Here is a 21,019-nt window from a genome sequence, read left to right on the forward strand (position 1 = left end):
CATGGCAAAATGTCCGGATTCGCCCCAAATGTGGCCTGTAAGACTATACCCCACATTTGGATATTTATCTCACTCTTTGGGGCAGTAATTATTGGTAAGCAAGTTTAATTTTAATAATCCCAGCAGGCTAATGCCAAACCTAATTTATAATACAACATATTTCATTACTATCTACATTCACAATACACACTTATTGAAAATAAATTAAAAAAATCACAATATTGTAGAAGTTTTAATATGAAGTACCAATATCATAAAATAAATATGACATCTCATCAATCCTAATCCAACAATTTTTCCCATATAAATTATTTAAAAATTATGTTAAATAACTTTAAAAAAATAATGTCTATATGGTCTAATGTTTTGTATATTCTTTACCTATACTGAACTACATCTAAATAATTATTAATTTGTCTACTGTCTACTAAAGTATAGGTATTGTAGTTTCCTTAAAGATTCTATACTTTATTTGTCGTTGACTGACCTGTCCATTGATTGACTTAATAGGTATATAATAGTGATGAATATAATTGATTAATTTATACAGCAAAAGTGTAACTTCTATTAATGGACAATGGTCTATCAAAGGAACCACTAATAGAAGTTGCAATATAGAATGATTAAAATTACAACAAGTATATTTATGAAAGGATAAACCAATATAATATTTAATATTATTACCAATAATAAGAGGACACTACATCCGTATGTATTGTCTCCGTCTTACACTCATATCTAACACATCAAATCATATATAGTATATATATATATATGTATTGAATAATCCATTTAACTCTGTTAGGTATGTTTAATAATAGAGGGAATTGACCTGTTATAAAATAAAAAACTAGTGAATCTCTTGGTTTTTTTTAAATGTTTATATAAAAACGGTCATTTTAAAATGAACAAAAAATTTATAATTTTAAAATTAAAATGTAATTTTACTCTAATATTAAACGTAACAGAGGTAAATACAAGAGAGGTATTATTCAAAACGTACAATTTTCTATGTTATGAGTTTATGAAACAGACACCACATGTAGGTATATATAGTGTTCGTTTAACATTTTTTTTTTTATATTGTATAAAACAATTTATTTTGTTTATTATATTATATTATGATCATTCTTTGTATTAATTTCATAAATTATTAAAATAGAAAAAAATGTTATTCAAGTCTTATACTTATTAATTATTAGCAAACATTTAGGACACCAACATCATCGCAACTCACAACAAACAAAACTCCCACATTATATTGAAAATAACAATAATTTTTACATTTAAGTAGGTAAAAAATAATAATAAATATTATTTCACTTTAATTTTAAATAAAAAAAACACATTTTACAAAAATAAACTGAAGTAAAATAATACAATAACAATAGTCAATAATAGAACAAATTACAAAATTTGATATATTTCTAAATTGAATAAAACATTCTTAATAATGTGACTTTTGTATCAGTACATAAAAATGATACTAAAATTTAACTAGTAATTTATAATTTGATCAATATAAGAGTGTAAATTACTTGGATTTAGAGTTTTGTTTACTTTTTGAACTCTTTTTGTTCTTGGTTTGTGACTCAATTTCTGGCCCCGATGATTCAAACACAAGTGGAGTAGACACTCTGAATATAGTTGGAACCATTGTTGCTAGTATTCCAAACACTTCTTCAGATATTCCCTAAGTATATTATTATTATTTTATATTTGTATGCAGTTAATAAATACATCAAACAATCAAACAGTAATATGTTAACACTCACTTTTGGAACTAGGAACTGGATAGTTTTCAGCTCTGATCCACCTAATGATACAGACTCTATCATAAATCCTTTTACACACTTTAAAACTAGTTCTGCCCGTTTCTGACACCAAGGAACAGTCATGTCCTAAGCAAATAATCAGTAATTTAAAACATTAAAATGATAATGGGTGCATAGACAGTATTTAATTAAAACTTTTAAATAAAGAAGCTACACATAAAATTTGGTAATCAAGATTTTTAAATTAATATTGTTTAAAATCAATGTATATTTAAAAAAAAAAATATTGACTCTTTGAGGAGTGACTTAAGGATACACAGAGGTTAGTAACTGAAAGAGCAGATTAGGAAAAGAAAATTAAAAAAATGTATTAACTTCAGAGCAATTACATATATTTACGTCTCACTTTTATCACCATATGTTAAGCAATGACTTATAAATATGTCATAAATAAGTATAATAATTATCTATGTTTATAAGTTAAAACCCTATAAAATATAAATAAATCACTGAGCTTTAGCGTGGCGCAGTGGCTGTAATCAATCTTGCAATGTGATTGAGAGTAATAGATGGGTGACCTCCTCGGTTCGTAAAGGCAGAAACCTTCCCACACATACATATGTTGCTAACCTACTGTTTCAACCGTACCAATCCTACCAACCATAATCCTTACAATAACTAATGATTAATGACCATAGTTGATCCAGTTCATAAAAAAAAAATCATAAATCATAAAAAAACATACACATATGTCATTGCTTTTTTAGGCACAACTTTTAAAAACGTATATATACATCAATGCTCTTTAAAGGGTTAAAATGTCTTAATCATAAAGGTAGATATTGTTTTTTTTAAATTTTAATGTGGCCACCCTTAGCATATATTGAAGTGTTTATAATTACCTCAGTCATTTCATGAGTCAAAAATAATGGAATTGTTATCATAGTAATATCATATGAACAAGCTGTTTTCAATATATTTCTTAATCCCAAGATTACTGGATGTCTTGAGTTGATATCACCTAAAAAACATTAAATCATTATAAGTACAACATTTTTTATAGGCATACTAAACAGCTAACCTGATTTTAATGAATCATCGATAACCATATGAAATACAAGATGAACCGAAGCCAGATTTGAATGTTTTGTAATGTAAACATCACCACATTGTAAAAGTTTTGATTTATTTCGTCGAGCCTACAATTTCAAAAACTTTGTAATGATAGAGAAATTAAATTAGCGAACAAATACCTTACCTGTAATTCTGGAGATAAAAAATTACTAACTGGTCCTTTACACTTCCGATTTTCAACAGCTACTTTAAGATCAGATTTGATGATTTCTAATTGATCCTGCAAAGAATCAAAGTGAAATTCTGTACTACCTTCGCAAATATCAAAAAACTCTATAACAAAAACAAAAATGTATTAATAAATTCTTCAGTCACTTTAAAATTATATTTAATAATTACCCTTTGCTAGACCAGAGTAGAAATCTAAATTATTTGTATCAATAAATAAAACAAGACCTTTAAGATCTTGAGAATATAGTTCTAGTACTGTTTGTAACCTTTGAGGATGATGTACAGCTGCTCTAAAAAAAAAAAAAAAAATTGTAATAATTACTTTTAATAGTATAATTTGAATATCATATAAATACCCGTTTTCTTCCAAAGTTAAGCTTAAAAGATTTAAAGTATCTGCTGACATAATGCGAATATTATGGGTAGATTTCATTTGTGACCCAAGATGTATAGTGAAGCTTTCTTCCATATCATATAACGACATATTTGAAATAGTAAATCCATTTGTTACAATACTTATAGGAGAATTTCTATAAATTATAATAATTTAAATGTTTTTTTTTTAATGTTGAGAAAAATAAGTTTATTGTATTTACCCAATAGGAGAATACAATCCATCAACACCTTGCATTTCTTCTACTGTTTTCATTACCCATTCTCTATACCCAGTGCGCTGTTCCTGCTTTAAAGTATCAAGTCTACTATTCCATTTACCCTAAAAAAATGAAAAATATAAGATATTTTGTTACAAAGTACGGATTACAGTAAAGTAATAACACAAAATATATGAAGAAGATCTGTAGAACATCCCTGACATCGAGTTACAAAAAGTTCATTGTTGAACTACCTCCTAATGCCAATGCTATCATACAGATAGGACACAATGTCTGGATTTATCTCGATAGTTAAATATATAAATAAAAACCAAACATTATCTTACCTAAGAGGCCGGTCCGGATAAAGTTCTACGGTACCGTATTCTGTGAACATTTTTGTGCCTCTATTTTACTAATATTTAATTTGTGTCTATAGATTTATTGTACAAACTTTTTACATTTTTCAATCAGTATAAAAACCTATCATTATTAAATTTTAATAAATAATACAATAATAATTTAACTTATTGGACATAGTATATACAAAAAGTAAAACAAAAATAAAATTACACAGAATTTATTTTATTTTAAATATACTATAATTAATTTAAAATTATATGCCCCACCATACAGTGATTCAACTGATGAAAACAATTTCGATAAAATTACAGTACGAAAACTACTTAGTTAATTTAGGTCATTTTAATTAAAATGTAATATTTTGTATTTTGTATCAAAAAAAAAAATTCTGGACGATACCCCTAAATCGACCATCAGTCACGTATCTGTAGGCAATAGCCTATACTGCTTAAGCTTTAATCTGGGATATATTCCTCAAGGCTTATTCTAGGAACATTTCAAGTACTGTAATATTATGTTCAGGATTACAAGATTCCAACTATAATGTAAATAGTAAATGTTTATACATAATAATAATTAAGGTTACTAATTATAAAACAATAATAATACTCTCTTATACTGGGATAAAGTATTTCAATTACTTGAAGTAATGTTTGATCATCAAAGTGCTTTAGTGCTAAAGCATTAATATCATCTTCAGTAGTGTATTTATTTAACCCATCCATTGCATAGTTCATTTCTTCGGTTTGACTAAACGAATATTAAAAAAAAATTAACTATTTCATTCAACCAAAACCACTTATTTAAATAATGTAAACACACGTTTTTGTCAAAGATGTAACTTGTCTACATTTTCTACTCATGATATCTTGGACTGCTTGGGCATAACCATATTCAATATGAAGAATAGCATCCAAAGAAGGTCCGGAATGAGCTAATTTGTGAAATGCAGTACCAAACAATTGATCATTACTAGGTCCTTTATTATCAGTGAATGAGAAAGTTTCCTATATAAAAGCATTAATAATACAAATTGAATCTGTAAAATACAAAAACAACATGTTAACGATGTTATCACATTACCTCTTGAAATGCCTTTTCCCAATATTTAACAATATCTTCTACGTCAATGCTTTCATTTCTAATGCTTTCTATAGCATCAACTGTTTGGCAATCATAAAATTCAATTGTACATTTGTCAACAAATTTTTGTAACTCGCCCGATAGTTCTATAAAGATTAAAGATAAGATGCAATTAATATTTTTGTAATAAACGTTGAACACAAGAATATTATTACCTTCTATGACGTATAACGGTAAGTTAAACCCATTAATAATTCTATGACTTAATTCGTCTATACAACCACCAAATGGTATGTGAACTGGCACTTCAATCTTATAAGAGTCAGGAATATTAAGCGTAGAAATTGTATAACAGAACGTTTTCTGATGTTTTTTTTCGTAATCTTTTATCCCATTCATCCTTACAAATTACAATTACCACTCAAGTAACCTATTACCTATTTAGTTACAACTTACAAAATAACCCACAGCAGGTACAAGTAACAACTTTAAATCTAACAAGTTTAAAACTTTAAAAACAGTTATCACCGTACGTCCATAGATAATGAAGATCTTTATATTATCTATGAAACAGAATTTATTTACAGAAATGGCTTATCAATAAAATTAATTTAATCACAGAATTATGTTATAATATTCTGCTTCTGTATAATATTTAAAGTCTTTCACTTCACGTCATATTAACCAATCACTTTTTCTGACAAGTGACAACTACCATGTAGGCATTATGCTGTAGCTGTAGACTCAACCTGTTGTCATCCCTAATTATGAAAATATGCAAACACTAGTCCACTTTAAAACTCCTAGATATGCTGTAAAAAAATGCTTAAATGCACCAAGATTTTTTTAACAATAAACACATTAGTTTGTTCATTGATTTATACAATATACATTATAATAGGTATAACATAATAACACAGATTAAATAAAACTTTATACTTATATAATAGTTTTATTTAATCTGCGACTATACTATAGTATGTCTTTGAATTATGATTATTGTTTAAACCATTAGGTACTAACATACAAATTTGAATTTTCAATAAATCATGTCACATTATTGTTAAGTTAACATTAGTATTTAGTACATATTAGAATCACGGAAAATAACTGCAGTAAAAAGTCCCACCCCAGTCTTTTTTTTTTAAAATTAAATTAATAAGTAAAAAAAAAAATAGTACATACCTATATTATAATAATACAATAATTTACAATATATTATAATATTTTTCTTTTATTAATATTAATCCGTGGTTGACTTCCAGATGTTCAAAAATCCAACACTGATTTTCACTGCATGTATTTGTATACAATGTACATACGTTTTTTAGACGTTCTTCTACGGTACGAGGTTGTCCTAGTTTTTTTCTATTAGTTGAAACTTCTACAGTATCTAAATCTAATTTTGCATTTTGAGGAAATCTCAGTTTTCATTTTTCTAATTAATTTTCAAATAATTGGATGCTTATATCCAGTTATATCAATATAATTTTAAATTAGAAAATATAATCAAATATAATATTTAAATAAATCTTACCATCTTGGGGTTAAAATTATGTATCCCTTCAACCACCATTATTAGGATAGTTAAAATTAATTAAACTGCTATCATTCCTACTTTATACAAAAAATGTTTTTGTGTGATATCTTTATTTCCTCCAACTCTGTTGGTAGGGTAGAACATTTATACTTTGATATTCATTTGTAATCATAAAAATAAATTTTTTTTATAATGGAGAGATGACTATTAGATGTCCATTACAGGTCATCAGTGGCGGTTTTCACTGGGAGGCAGTGCCTCCCTTGAAAATAAGAGAAAATACGTGATTAATATTATTTAAATTATAAAATATTGTGTTTATATTTTCAAATATAGACACTGTTAGAAAAGAGAAATAAATAAAATTTATATTTAAATTATATATTGAAGGGACTATGGAGTGTACCATGCCCGGTATCGTGGCGACTATAAGTAAGAGTAAGAGACTGGCCAGTGCCTGTGCTCAACATGTGAATATAATATTAATATTATACTGTATTACTACATAGTACGGTTGCCCTTCCATGCGTCCCGTGTCAGCAGCGGCTACCCACTTTTTCAGGAGGCAACTGTCGCCGCCATTATCGATATGTTACATGTGTACATAAATTTCAAAAGACGCAAGCGCGATTTTCTGTGGAGACCACACATAACCGTAGCCTCCATTGGCAAACGTCACAGGCTGTGACTTGCAGCGCCTCAGTGGCTGACAACCATTATATATCACTAGTTTGCTGAACCTTATCACTAATAAGTTATTATCAATAGCAAGAGTATAACAACAATAAGATATTATGATTAATATTCATACTATGAATTAAATTGTATTATTTTATAATCTGTGCGATAGGTACTGTGAGCATGAGTGCTGAATTACATAATTAGTAATTATTAGATAGGTACTTAAATTATAAGAAATAGTGAAAATGAAAATCTTCTGATAGATTTTTAAAGAAAAAATATTGTTTTTAAACAAAATGAGGTTTGAGAACTGGGGGAGGGGGGGGGGGGGATTTGCGCTAACATGTCCAGAAGAGTACAACAATATTGTTGCCTCCTCAAAAATGTAATGCCAGAACCGCCACTGCAGGTCATTAAAATAAATCATATAAATGCATTAAGTTATATAATACCATTTTGAAATCAAGGTTCTTGTAGAATCAACGCAAAATTAAAAATATTAAATTGAATTCTTTTTATTCAGAAAAATCAAATATAATATCCATTTTACAAGAAACTGGTTGTTGGGCGTCTGATAGAGAATGTATTATAACGACGACGTTTTCCTTCAACACGGTGAGGTAGAGGGAAACGAATATTACTGTCGTGGAATTGTTTTACATGTGGTCTTCTGGTGTTCTTAGCCTTCACAACTTCCACTTTAATGATCTGGAAAATAGTTATATATCTCATAAATAAAATAAAAGTAAAAAATAGCAATATGTTTCTTATATTATACCTTGAATAGCCAACCTAGGATATATTTTTAAAGTGTATCAATTTTATACTCAAATTTCATAGCACTTAAAACTACTAAATTATATGCTAAAAGAAGGGCCATAATATGCCCTAAAAATAGCGTGTATAATAATTATTTGGGTATTTAATAATAAATTTATAAAAAAATTGACTGGTATCTGATACAATCATTAAGAAGTCATAAATGTATATTTATAGCACTATAAAACTAAAATTCGCAATATACAATTTTAGATTTTAAATCTTAGTTAACTAATTGTTGAAGTATTCTATAATATTATGATTAGCAAATACTTTAGAATACAATAGAATTTAATGTTTTTTATTTAAATACAATCGTTTTACTGGCTTCAATATTTATATTAGAAGTTACCCACTATAAAATTTAAAAGTTCAATGTGGCATGACTGTTTTTTTGAAATGATTAATTAAAATTTGGAAGATTTAACTATTTAAGTGATAAGTTAATTAACTCAAATAAAACTAGAGATAACAATTTTGGTCCTACAAAAGAATCGTTTTAAAGTTGAAACGACATGGACAAAAAATGACAAGTCATATTTGCTTATATCAAACATATAAACAAATAAATATAATTATATTTAACTAATAAGAAGTGTTTTCTGAAATTCAATACCAAAGACTAAAACAAATGTTGAGGAATAATTAATAAAATAACTGGCGAGTGATAATTTTGATTTAGAATTAAAATAAGCATAATATAATTTATGGCAGTTTAACTATACCAAGTGCCCATATTACAATAGTCGATCAAAGGTTAAACTACGGAATTTGGTAGGTAAAATCAGTGGGTTAAGCGTAATCGACTTTTGTAATACAGGCACTAAAACAAATAACAAATATGTGTACTAATTTTAGATTCTGATCAGAACTCTTTAGCTATAATTTATTTAGACCTTACATTATATTTTAAATAACTATTTAAAATCAAGTATTAACCATTAAATTAAAATTAATAATTATAAAATCCAATACCTGGATAGCATGAGCCCTGGCTCTATGTCTAGCGCCCATATCTCTGTAGCATTTAGTGACAGCACTAGCAACAGTGGTGTCTCTGTATTCGCGGTACATGTTGTGTGTACCTGATCTTGAATCATAACGTAACCACACTCCGAAGTTCTTAATTTTGGTTGGCGATTTATCGGTAACCTATAAAAAAAAAAAATTTATTATATTGTATACATTAAACAGATGGCATAATCATAGAAATACATACTTGTTTCAAAGATACAATTTCTCCTGTGCTTTTTTTGAACTTCTTAAGTTGTCTTAAGAAATACCAAAACCTAGATTTGGCAACAATGCGATCTGGAGCGAAAATCCTCATCTTATATAAAGGTGTAGTCTTCTCCTTCTCGGTCGGCAATTTGCGTCCGATGACCTCATATTCTTTCAACTGCAAGCAAATTAAACAGATTAAAATGTAATACAATCCGCATTAACGTCTAATTTCAATTCAGTGCCACATGTCATGTGATTTTGAATATTTCTAATTAAATCAGTTGGGTATAACAAAACATTGGTACCTCAAGTTTAATTTCTATATCAAAATACTAAATACTTCAAATAAATAACTAAAAACGTGAAAATACTTACATCTCCCTTAGCTTTCATTTTGATTTTCGAATTTCAATATTCTAAATAAATCAAATGAAATATCTACAGAAAAATTTCATTAAATGAGAGAGCCTCAAACATAACCCCAAAGCTGATCGAATAAATTTTTATCTTCTACTCCAATTGACACGGCACGGTCGTGGAATAATAAATGCAACTTGTCCATGTGCAGCTGCAGCCGCCGCCGCTATATGATAATTCGACTTTTTAAATTTACAAAACGGCTACACTGTCGTATCAACATGTTCGAATAAAAATATATGTATTATTGTTATTATTATATTATTATTCATTGGCTGTGAAGAGATAGGGACTTTATTATTAATTTTAGACGACAATACAAGTTTTTACGTTTCAAATGTATATATGATAGTAATAATAATAATGAATCATTAACCAAAACGTTCGTTTTTTCGTTATGTGTTGGCAGATAGTGATTGAAAGAAAATATCGGTCCCGAAGGTCGTGACGTTAAACGTGTATGCTTGACGTGTATAACTATGACTGCGACTTGTCGGAGTAAAATATTATGACTGTTCGGTTACTGAATAATAAATCAGTCATTATATCGTTTCAAGATGGCCAATTGGACTGCTTTCACTTCCGACAGCTGTATGTGGTTTCTATTTTCGTCTTTTCCATTTTTTTTTTTTTGACATTTTAATGAAGGGATTTTCTATGTTTCAGCACCCAAAGTCCCAAATCGTCCCGCTCCCCCGCCACCCAAAGTGAACAAGCCTTTGTAAGTCGGAAAGTGCTTCATATAATTTTTAATAATCAAAAATAACAACATTATTTTTATTATTTTTATTTGTTTAGAACTCAATCGAGATTAGCAAAAGCACTATCATTGAAACAGTCAAAATCACTCAATGGTTTTCAACAACCTGTAAAGAAGAAACCTCCACCTAGACCACCTCCCCCTAAATTTGCACAAACACCTAAAAGTCAAGTAATACATAAATAATATTTAATTATTCAACTTTTAAGCATAATATTGTAATTTGTTGTTAGGTCTATCATTAAAATATAAATCATCACCAAAAAGAAGGTATAAAGTTAAACTAAATTAGTAGATAGTAAATTGTAGATATCCTTTCCTTCTTGAATAAGTTGCCAACCTAATTGTTGTTTTCATTTCCTTTATTGAAATATGAAATCTATTAATTTAGTAACAAGTGTCGTAGATTATTTTTTCCACAACAATTGAGTGTCATCTCAACTATTATTTTATAAAACAGTTTAAATTTGTTACATTATTCTAAATAAACTAGGACCTAGGTATACTCAGTTAAATAAAAAATGTTTTATATACCTATTTTTAACAATTACTTAATTTTTAGGGAAAAGCTGGTTTGTCATCTTTAATTGGATTTAAAACCAAGCATACAGTTCCAACACCCTCTTGGGTTGCAAAACCCAATGAAATACCTAAGTCTTCAAGTACTTCTCAAATGGTGGGTTGTCTTATAGACTTTGGTTCACCTCAAACATCTCCTACATCTACTCATAAGTTTGTATTTTATATTTTATAATATGTATTTTATTCGATAAAATTAATCATAATTGGATAGTAAAAAAAGACAATTATTTTTATAGATCTAGTAGTGATGGAAATAGTGTTGATAGCTTCAACAGTGATTTCGGGCCATGGAAAGGTTCTCAAGCTGAAAGCAGTGGTTTTGAAGATGATTTTGATTTATTATGTTCAAATGCAGATATGGATTATTTTAAAAACCGCTTTTCAATTGAAAATTCATTACCACCACCAACGTTACCTCCCCCAATGTTACCACCAGATGCCCTAAATGTATTATTAAATGGTCCTAAATTACCTCCAAGGCCAAATGAGATGGTAAGTCCAAAGTGTAAACCAATAGATAATATTTGATTATTGTTGTAAATGAACTTCATTCATTGTACCCATTTTATCACCATATTTTGTTCTTTTTTAATTAAATAACAAAATATATACCATGGGTGCCAAGCTTTCAACCTTAAATGGCTTAAAAGTAAATACTTAAGTGTTACTGGTCTGACCAATTATCACTTAGTAATTTCAATTTTTTATCTTAATCGACAGGATTGTCTTAACATATTAAAATACTTATTTTATCGTTCTATAATATTTTTGTAAATCATTCTACTCATGATAAAATTGTAATGATGTTACTAAGAAAAGTATTATTCCATGCAACTTATCATAGGTCAAGTCAAATTTGTATCTTGTTTTAAGCATACTAATTTTAATTGTCATATTGTGAAATAAATTCTTAAAAATTGAATTAAATATATAGTATTACAAATTTTAATTTACGTTATATTAATTTTAAAACTAAAATGAAACGTGCGCATATAAATATAAAATGTATTCCGGTGATATTAATAATTATTCAGCATTAATATACTACTGTAATTATTATGTATTTATAATTTGTTATACCTTATGGTAATAATTGTTTATTAATATTCTAGCAAACTCAGCTATCAAAATCACAATCTAAGTGTATTGCTCAATTTGATTACATGTCTGGTCATGTAGATGATCTAGCTTTTAAGGTAATATTTGAACTATCTAATAATAATACTATTATTTTTTAAATATTTATTATTATCTTAGAAAGGAGATGAAATTTTCATAACACGATGTGTCAACGATGAATGGTTAGAAGGTACATTGAATGAGCGCACCGGAATGTTTCCCATTAGTTACGTTGAAGTAACTGAACCATTACCCAAGGAATCTCCAACCAATCAAGAAATCCGCAAAGTAATAGCTGTGTTTGCATTTAAACCTGAATGCTGGGAAGATCTAACTATACAAGTAATAAATAATATAAAATTTATACTGAGGATTTCCTAATAATAATTATACCCGATGTTACACCCACATGTATTGATTCCGTTTTACGAATGTACATTGTACAACATATCAAAAACTTGCGTGGAACCAGAGTTAGTGTAATTTTCATTTTTGAAAAAAAAAAAAAAAATTTATAAAATAAATTGTTGAGTATTAAACAGTATATTTAAAATAACAATGTTTATATTATAACAACCGTGCGCGGTACAACTATAGGTACTACCTCTGTATTTTTAGTAGAATTACCAAAATTCCTCAACTCACTAACCAATAATTTTTAACAAATGTTACCTACATCCATTGAGCGTCCTCTTAATATTTAGTACTAATTTCAAACTATTATTTAGGAAGGCGATCAAATTCAAGTATTAAGAAGAATCAATGAAAATTGGTTATACGGGGAATGTAATGGATCTAAAGGTCAGTTTCCATCAAATTTTGTCACTGAACTACCTGATGATTTATAACAAGCATATTGTGATATTAAAATAAAATACATAAATATATTTACCAAATTTTTTTAGTTTTAATACCTATTTTTTTAATTTTATATATTTAGTAAAGTATAATACTAAATATTAATGAGCATATATGAAATCAAAATGTAAATGATCAATCTTTAATGCTCAATTTATACAACAAACAGGGTATTATTATCTATTACTTATTCATTAACTTTGCTTAATTTGTTATACCGATATTTTTTTATAATATGGTATTCATATTCATATTTCAATTAAAATATAAACTGTAATTATGTTGATATTTAGGTTATATATTTGTGTCTATAATAAGCCTAAATGCCATTATTAGTTGAATTATACACATTATTTTTTTTTATATAAATGTATTATATTATAATATTCTCTGAGTTATGTTTTACAGTTTTTATTAAATTATTCATTTTAAATTTAAATAAACACTTATATTATTATGTATTATTATTCTTAATCAATAATCTTACTCTACTCCTAATTATAAGTTAATTTCTACATGCCACTACCATCCACAAATAAGTTAAATCTCATGACTTTCTAAATGTAAACATAATATTATATGGAAATGGAAGTAATAAGGCAACTCATTAGTTCCCATACTTTACATACATTACACTATAATAGTATATTATGGCAAAGGTGAGTCCAATAGGTACCTATATTATATTTTGATTATTTATTGGATGTATTCTCTAATTGTTTATTAAAAGTATAATATATAATATGAAGAACAAAAATCTATCACGCAAAGATATATCCACGAGAGAAAAAAAATTAATTACATCAAATGCATGTTAACAAGTATGTTGTATGTTATGCAAGTAGTTAACCTTGAAGACGTTCAGAATTGTATTTTTTCTATGTTTACCTAAGTGTATACGAGTATACCCTTCACTTTTACAATATAAAGTATCACTAAATCAATTTAATAATAAAATACTTATACTCTGTAATTTGTATATACAAATTTCCACATTTTATGTCCAACCACCCAAGTCCTGGCCTTTGACTGGTTTGTCATTTAAAAATTCGCTGAATTATAGTTGTTGCCAGATAAATTGAGACGGCAGCGGCGGCGCTTTTCAGTAAGTGTAACCCAAACTAGTCGCTGGCAGTGTGGTGCAAAGGTCACACAGTTGGCTATGATGTGCGTAGCCACCAGTTCGAACCCGGCTCAGTGCAAAAAAATGTATTTATTATTATTATTAATTAATTTATATTATTTTAAAATTTCTACTTTTTGTTCTTAAATAAAATATTATTATCAGTATATTTGATTTTAAATTAATATCGTAAAATAATTTTTATGACAATTGTTGGTTTATTGATGTGTTTTCTGTAATATTCAAATACGGAGAACCAGTGGTTTTCCGTTATCGCGCCGCCGCCGTCTCAATTTATCTGGCAACGACTGTACCCACCTCTAATAAACCTAACCATCTGTCAGTATTTTCTTATACACTCTGTTTATATCTACCAATTTAATATTACTATACAACCAAGTTTTGTATAATATTAAACTCCAGTGGTTTTTCCATTTTTTTTATTCAGAAGTTAAACAATATTACACTTAATACAATAAATAATAATTGTCAAATATATAAGCTCGTTTACAAACAACATTTATTGAAAAAAATATTTACACCACAATAATTACAAACAATTTAATTATACATACCTATATTAACATTAAAATATTTATTTATGCACAAATTAATCACTTGGAACTAACATACTTGATCCTTTGGAAGCATGTGTACGTTGGATACTTAAATAATATAACAGATAATATAAAAAAAAAATATAGATAAATCTTATATATCTTAAACAATTAAAACCAAACAATAATAAGTTTATTTTCAATTATAAACTAACGTTAATAATAAATAAAAGTACAAATTTATGTGATGCTGTCATGATATTTACTTAAACATAATATTATATAATATTATAATCTTTTTTAAGTACTAAGTTTGTTTAAACTTGATATTAATTTTTGTTCAAGTAATTGACTTAAAATTATATTTTTAAAGTCTAAAAGTTATAAAATAACTTTAAAAAAAAATAAACAGGTCAGATTCTTCTAAGGACGAGATAAACATATAACTCAATATTAAGTACCCGCCCAGGTATCACACAAATTGATATCACATTAAATCATAATTTTTAAATTAAGTATTGAGGGTATAAAGACATTCACTATCTTTATTTCAATCAACAGTTGTTGAGAGAATTATATAATCATACATTTAAAAATTAATGAAATATATATACAACTAATTTAGTTTCACATAGTCATAAATCCATTTTATTTTACGATATTGAGCAAGTTTGGATGACTGATAAATAACTCCAAAAATTAAAATTTATAAGAATACATTACAAATTCTATATATTACCTGGTAAAAAGATAATTGGTTTAATTTTTTTGTGCCATGCAAATTAATAACTAACCAATATCCTATCTTTTAACTGATAGAATTGAACAAAATGTAAATATTTGTGTTATATTTGCCTAATCTGGTTTATAAATTGGTATTTTTGGAATAAACTCCACCAAAAGTACCTGTAAAAAAAAAAATACGATAAATAACATGGCATAATAAAATAAAGTTTTAATATGGATAAATTAAGATATTTCATACAAATTAACACTACTTTTAATGTATATTTTTTTTATAACTAAAATGTATAAACATTTGTAAATTATTCATTCAATGGTCCTGAATATATATACTCTAGATAACCTTAAGTCAACTTTGAACTTATAATTAAAAAATGGGTAAAGTAGGTAGTCTCTGCTGTACAGGAGGTGTTGAGCGTGTCTCATCATTGAGTAAGTAACCGTAGTAATGTATATTATGTTAAATTTGAATTCAATGGTAAATCATTACATTAAAAACAAAGAATGTCAGTCAGCCATATTATATTAGTAAGTATATTTGATATTGATATTAAAAGATTTCATTTTACTATTAGTAATTATGGTAGGTAGAATTAATTTTTGCAAGCATTTGTTTAAATATCTAATTTTGTATAAATTCGAACTTCTAATGTCTATAAAAAATTTGTGCTTGTATATTTTATAAATTTTTACCAACAAAGTTATTTGCATAATTTTGTCAAAGTTTGAACTTTAAATGCTTATAAAAAAACCGACCAAGTGTGAATCGGACTCTCGCATGGAGAGTTCCGTACCATCATCTATAAACATGATGGCAACACTGTTTATATTATATATTCTAGGATTTTTAGTTAATTGTTGTTAAAGCAGCAACAGAAATACATAATCTGTGAAAATTTCAACTTTCATGGTTCATGAGATACAGGCCGGTGACAGACGGACGGACAGCGATGCGTTAATAATAGGGTCGCGTTTTGCCGTACGAAACCCTATAATGAAATTGTGGATATGTAGGTCTATAATATATTTAAAAATTTTAAAAAGAACAGAATTTTTTTTTTATTATTATTTTTAATACCCTGGGGCTTTATTATTTAAACGACCCAAAGGTCTTTTTAAAATAAATAAGTTTAACAATTATATATATTTTACATACTATATAATATCTTTATATTATTATAAATAAAAATAACTATATATATTTTTTTTATGCACGTTAAATTTAAAGGAAAAAAACAAAAAAATAAAAATAAATCGAAAATTTTAAACGTCTAGCTCAATAAGAGCCAAAATATTTCACATTTTAAAAATTATACTTTTTGTATAAAATTATGATAAATACATTTCTGTTTTACATCTGAAAATGTCACACATCTATAGATACTTGTTTTAGATTAACAACAAAATAAGAAAATTGATTGACGAGAAATCGTTATTTTAAGCGTGAATATACGATTTTACAAAATTTAAACTTAAAAAGACGCACTTAAAAAATATTTGTTGAATTCAATTTGACTGTATACAATTCAAGTAATAACAACTTATGAGTTAACTTGTAAGAGAATTCAATAACTGGTGTTATGATTTAAAACTTAAATTTGGTCAATAATCTAATATTTGTGTGATGCTTATCCACATAGATAAATTGTATATAAAACATGCCACTGTGTATATAAAATAATTTGCTAAAATACTTTACTCCAGCCTACAAGAGAATATTACTATTTCACATTCTGATGGCAATGACAGACATGACATTATCAGCATGTTAAATGGGTGGAGGGATGTATTTTGGTTTAGACATGGTAATGTGTCATGAGCCAGAGAATAATACAAAATTGTATAACTTAGCTATCAAGTTAAAATATATTTAACTAAAATAACAGACTTTAAAAACTTACATATTCCGTAATAGAAGAAGTATCTACTCTTTGTTTATTTAATCTCCAATGCAACCCAATTTTATTATAAAGATGATTATTTTCCCAATCGAGTAATTTGTTCAAACTATGCTGAGTCTAAAATTAAAGTTTATAAATTTGATAATTAGACACATAAAATATTATATTAATTAAGTTTAATTACCCGTTTGCTGAGGCAAATTACAGGCCAAAGTGAACAACCAAGAGTACAGCAGCAACACATACATCCACAAAACAACCATTTAGCATTCATTGGTAAACTTTTCTTTAAAACAGAATTGATTCGCGCCATTGTCTCTTCAAATTCTTCAGGGGCTACACGTGATACAAGTGCACTTGGAAATTCTGATTGGAATCTGCTACTCAGTCCAAAACTATAATATATAATATATATAGATATGTAATTACTTATAAAATAATTGTTTATATATCTATATACAGCCATACAAGGTGATCTATTTAACTTGAGTATTATAATTAAAAACAAGCGTCTTCCACTAAATTGATCACCCCATATATAATACTAAACAATACTAGCAATGTTATTTATATTTAACCATTAAAATAGATATTTAAAACAAATGCTTTTTTTTGTAAAAAAAAAAAAACTATAAATAAAAATTATCTTTAAAAAAGAAAGGGATAATTTCTAAGCCAAAAAAACTTACATTAATGTTAGCTAAAAACATACTCATCATAATCATAAACTAAAATTTGATGGCATTTCACGAGACAGTAATTTATTTATTTTTCTGCATTTTACAGGTAAATATGAAAGTCCATATGCATTCTTTTTGATTCAATTATTTTTTTAACATCTTTTATTTATACAATTTACAATTACAAAATGGTATGTTTCTTTTAAATTAACACAATCAATAGTGGACTATCTTAGTCTGTGCTCAATACAGACATAGTTATTTTGATAATATATATATTATATATATATATAACTATATTTAGTTTTTTAGAGTTTTAGTATTGAAAACCTGTTATTTTTATATTAATTAATATAGGCTCTAAGTCAATGTATGACCTATAACATTATGCTACACATTCAAAAATAATTTGGTATTTATCTAGTATTTTTTTAAAACAATAAATTGTAACACACACTCATTACATCCCAATCTAATCAGATAATGAAATAACATAATACACTAAATATTGACATCAAAATATAGATTGAAAATACTTGATAATACCAAAATTAATATTATACAATAGCAGTTTATAACGTTATAGCACGAAGAATATTATATTAGTTATATAACTAGGGCTTGGATTTAAAATGCCCTTAAAAATATCAAACAAAAGTTCTTTCAAAAAAGTAATTGATGACCTTGAAATCCGGAGATTTCCCTAAAAAAATTCCCTGGAATTGTAACAGGATTACTTTAGAAATCAAGATAAATTTGTGAATAATTTTATTTAAAAATCGGAGTACTTTATGTTTTTTTAGTACAAAATGTGTATTATATTATTTTATATATTATATTTTTTTTTGTTCGTAATATTACTAAAAATAGATTATAAAATGACCTAAAAAAATAAATGCAATAAGAGAAAATTCAATGGCATTGTTCAAGAGACACATGAACAACATTGACATTGATATATAATGACAACTCAGACAGAGAATTAGCACAACACTATCACTAATTGTATAAAATAGTTGTAATTCATATTATAATATTTGCAAATATTTTAAGGTCTATGAGGATAGACAATATACATTATTTTTTCTTTAAAATCTTTATTCAAGCAACTTTAATAATTAATCTCTATTAAGAAAAAATACCCACACAAACAATGATATTAGACAAATGATTAATTTTTTATTTAATATCAATATATTACATATTAGTAGACACCAGGCTTCTTGCTTTTACTTACGTTTTATATTTTAATCATGTATTTATTGTAATAGAATTTTAATATGTATACATAGGTAATTTAAGGATAATAAGTGCGTGATTCATCAATTTATTGACATTCTATATTATACTATTATACCATTGATTGATTGCAGCATGTAGTTGCTGTAATTAATCAATGATTATAACTACTAATATACTATACCCAGTAAAATATTTCGTAAACCATTTTCACGCTTATCTTTTATTTTATTTTTTTTTTTTTGATAGACATAGTTGATAATTATTAGCTAATTGTAATTATTCTTTCAGATATATAATATGAAACAATTTATATTTTACATACTTTAATAGATATAAGACAATATTGTATATTTTGGTTGATTTTTTATGTTAGATTATTTATTAAATTGAAATAACTTATAGGCAACATATATATTACCTAATATACTATCTGTTATACAAAAATGAATGTTTGTTTGTTCATCTTCCATAGTCTCAAACACTAATGAACTGTTTTCAATAAAAGTTATATACAATAGATTCCTTAAAACTCTGGGAGGGTATGTAGCTTTTAGGATTAGGTACACAAGAAATTTTGTTTTGGATCACGAAAATCAAATAATTTTTTGTTGATATTATATAAGGTTGCTATTGGTTACAGATAAAGTAGTTAGGTATTAAAAACTTAAAAATAGGCAATTTGAATTTTAACAGTGTACCTAGTACCTAATTTTGATGACCAAATTTCCTTTATAAATGATTATAAATTTAAAACGTTTAAACTACTTACATAAAATAAACTACACACAATTTTTAGGATAGTTATTTTAAAGATAAAATAAATTAATAAATTATAAAACTGCAATTAACGAGATTATTCAACAAACTTTTGAATGAACATCACAATAAATTATCAATTTTGAGCCCAGAACATGTCATTACTTACACAGTGAGATTGCCAATTCCTCTGATTAGTATCGGGTCTTGAACATGCATTAAATACGCTTCATCCATAGACGTGCATGCAATCTCCTCATCATACTGCTGTATGTCGTCGAATACAGCCATGACATTTGTGACGGTATCCGCTGAATGAATAACAATTGTTTTGTTTGAATGTTATGTTTAGAAACGCAGCTGAAATTACTCAACGTGATTTGGGGATAAGCACAAATAACAAGGACATTTAGCCGAGAACCCGTTGGATGTCAGTGAGTGGAATAGTTTATCAGACCCACCAAATTTTCCGAAATGAGACAAAATTCCTTACTATTCATGACCTATATTAGCTGTATCCTTGCCGAGTCTTAACAAACAATAGTTGCAAAACAAAATATTTATGATGGCACTTACCCTGAGATCTAGTGTGATAAATATTATGATTTGTAGATCGCGTCGATCGCCGTGTTTTCGGCGAGAACGGTCTACCGCACTAAAAGCCACCGACAGGAGAAACTAAAAATAAGACGAGACGCACACTAAATTTATGTAAGTCGGCAGTATTATTATTGTAGTCGGATTTCGATATTTAATGTTATTAATTCATTATTATTATTATTATTATTATTATTATATTATTGTTCTTCGTCGTACAGCAACTACAGCAGCAGAAAATAATTATGTCATTGTGATTTCGAGCGCAAAAATAATATTTTGTTTTTGTTCTCTCGTTGT

The 21,019-nt window shown here is 26.9% G+C and overlaps 4 protein-coding genes across 4 annotated transcripts; 1 reads left to right on the top strand and 3 right to left on the bottom strand.

Moving 5' to 3' along the window:
* Positions 1 to 1,308: 1,308 nt before the first annotated feature.
* LOC132951991 (protein C12orf4 homolog) lies at positions 1,309 to 5,816 on the bottom strand. Its single transcript, XM_061024090.1, has 12 exons — positions 5,335 to 5,816; positions 5,120 to 5,265; positions 4,859 to 5,043; positions 4,678 to 4,786; positions 3,677 to 3,795; positions 3,437 to 3,610; positions 3,249 to 3,370; positions 3,034 to 3,182; positions 2,857 to 2,974; positions 2,678 to 2,796; positions 1,776 to 1,901; positions 1,309 to 1,693 (listed from the first exon to the last, which is right to left on the bottom strand). The coding sequence occupies exons 1-12, from the start codon at positions 5,516 to 5,518 to the stop codon at positions 1,535 to 1,537; spliced, it is 1,710 nt and encodes a 569-aa protein (XP_060880073.1). The 5' UTR covers positions 5,519 to 5,816; the 3' UTR covers positions 1,309 to 1,534.
* A 2,014-nt stretch (positions 5,817 to 7,830) lies between these two features.
* Positions 7,831 to 9,916, bottom strand: LOC132951993 (large ribosomal subunit protein eL20). Its single transcript, XM_061024092.1, has 4 exons — positions 9,759 to 9,916; positions 9,379 to 9,558; positions 9,135 to 9,311; positions 7,831 to 8,048 (listed from the first exon to the last, which is right to left on the bottom strand). Exons 1-4 carry the CDS (start codon positions 9,774 to 9,776, stop codon positions 7,887 to 7,889), a joined length of 537 nt encoding a protein of 178 aa, XP_060880075.1. The 5' UTR covers positions 9,777 to 9,916; the 3' UTR covers positions 7,831 to 7,886.
* Positions 9,917 to 10,008: 92 nt separating this feature from the next.
* LOC132951992 (SH3 domain-containing protein 19) lies at positions 10,009 to 13,580 on the top strand. The gene is made up of 9 exons (XM_061024091.1): positions 10,009 to 10,139; positions 10,210 to 10,391; positions 10,467 to 10,521; positions 10,599 to 10,731; positions 11,123 to 11,292; positions 11,379 to 11,634; positions 12,255 to 12,338; positions 12,400 to 12,603; positions 12,990 to 13,580. The coding sequence occupies exons 2-9, from the start codon at positions 10,358 to 10,360 to the stop codon at positions 13,107 to 13,109; spliced, it is 1,056 nt and encodes a 351-aa protein (XP_060880074.1). The 5' UTR covers positions 10,009 to 10,139; positions 10,210 to 10,357; the 3' UTR covers positions 13,110 to 13,580.
* A 1,160-nt stretch (positions 13,581 to 14,740) lies between these two features.
* Positions 14,741 to 20,940, bottom strand: LOC132951912 (cysteine-rich hydrophobic domain-containing protein 2). Its single transcript, XM_061023973.1, has 5 exons — positions 20,699 to 20,940; positions 20,292 to 20,433; positions 17,629 to 17,839; positions 17,445 to 17,561; positions 14,741 to 15,705 (listed from the first exon to the last, which is right to left on the bottom strand). Exons 2-5 carry the CDS (start codon positions 20,411 to 20,413, stop codon positions 15,655 to 15,657), a joined length of 501 nt encoding a protein of 166 aa, XP_060879956.1. The 5' UTR covers positions 20,414 to 20,433; positions 20,699 to 20,940; the 3' UTR covers positions 14,741 to 15,654.
* Positions 20,941 to 21,019: the final 79 nt, after the last annotated feature.

Source organism: Metopolophium dirhodum, chromosome 9, assembly GCF_019925205.1.
Source record: "Metopolophium dirhodum isolate CAU chromosome 9, ASM1992520v1, whole genome shotgun sequence".
NCBI classification, from domain to species: domain Eukaryota; kingdom Metazoa; phylum Arthropoda; class Insecta; order Hemiptera; family Aphididae; genus Metopolophium; species Metopolophium dirhodum.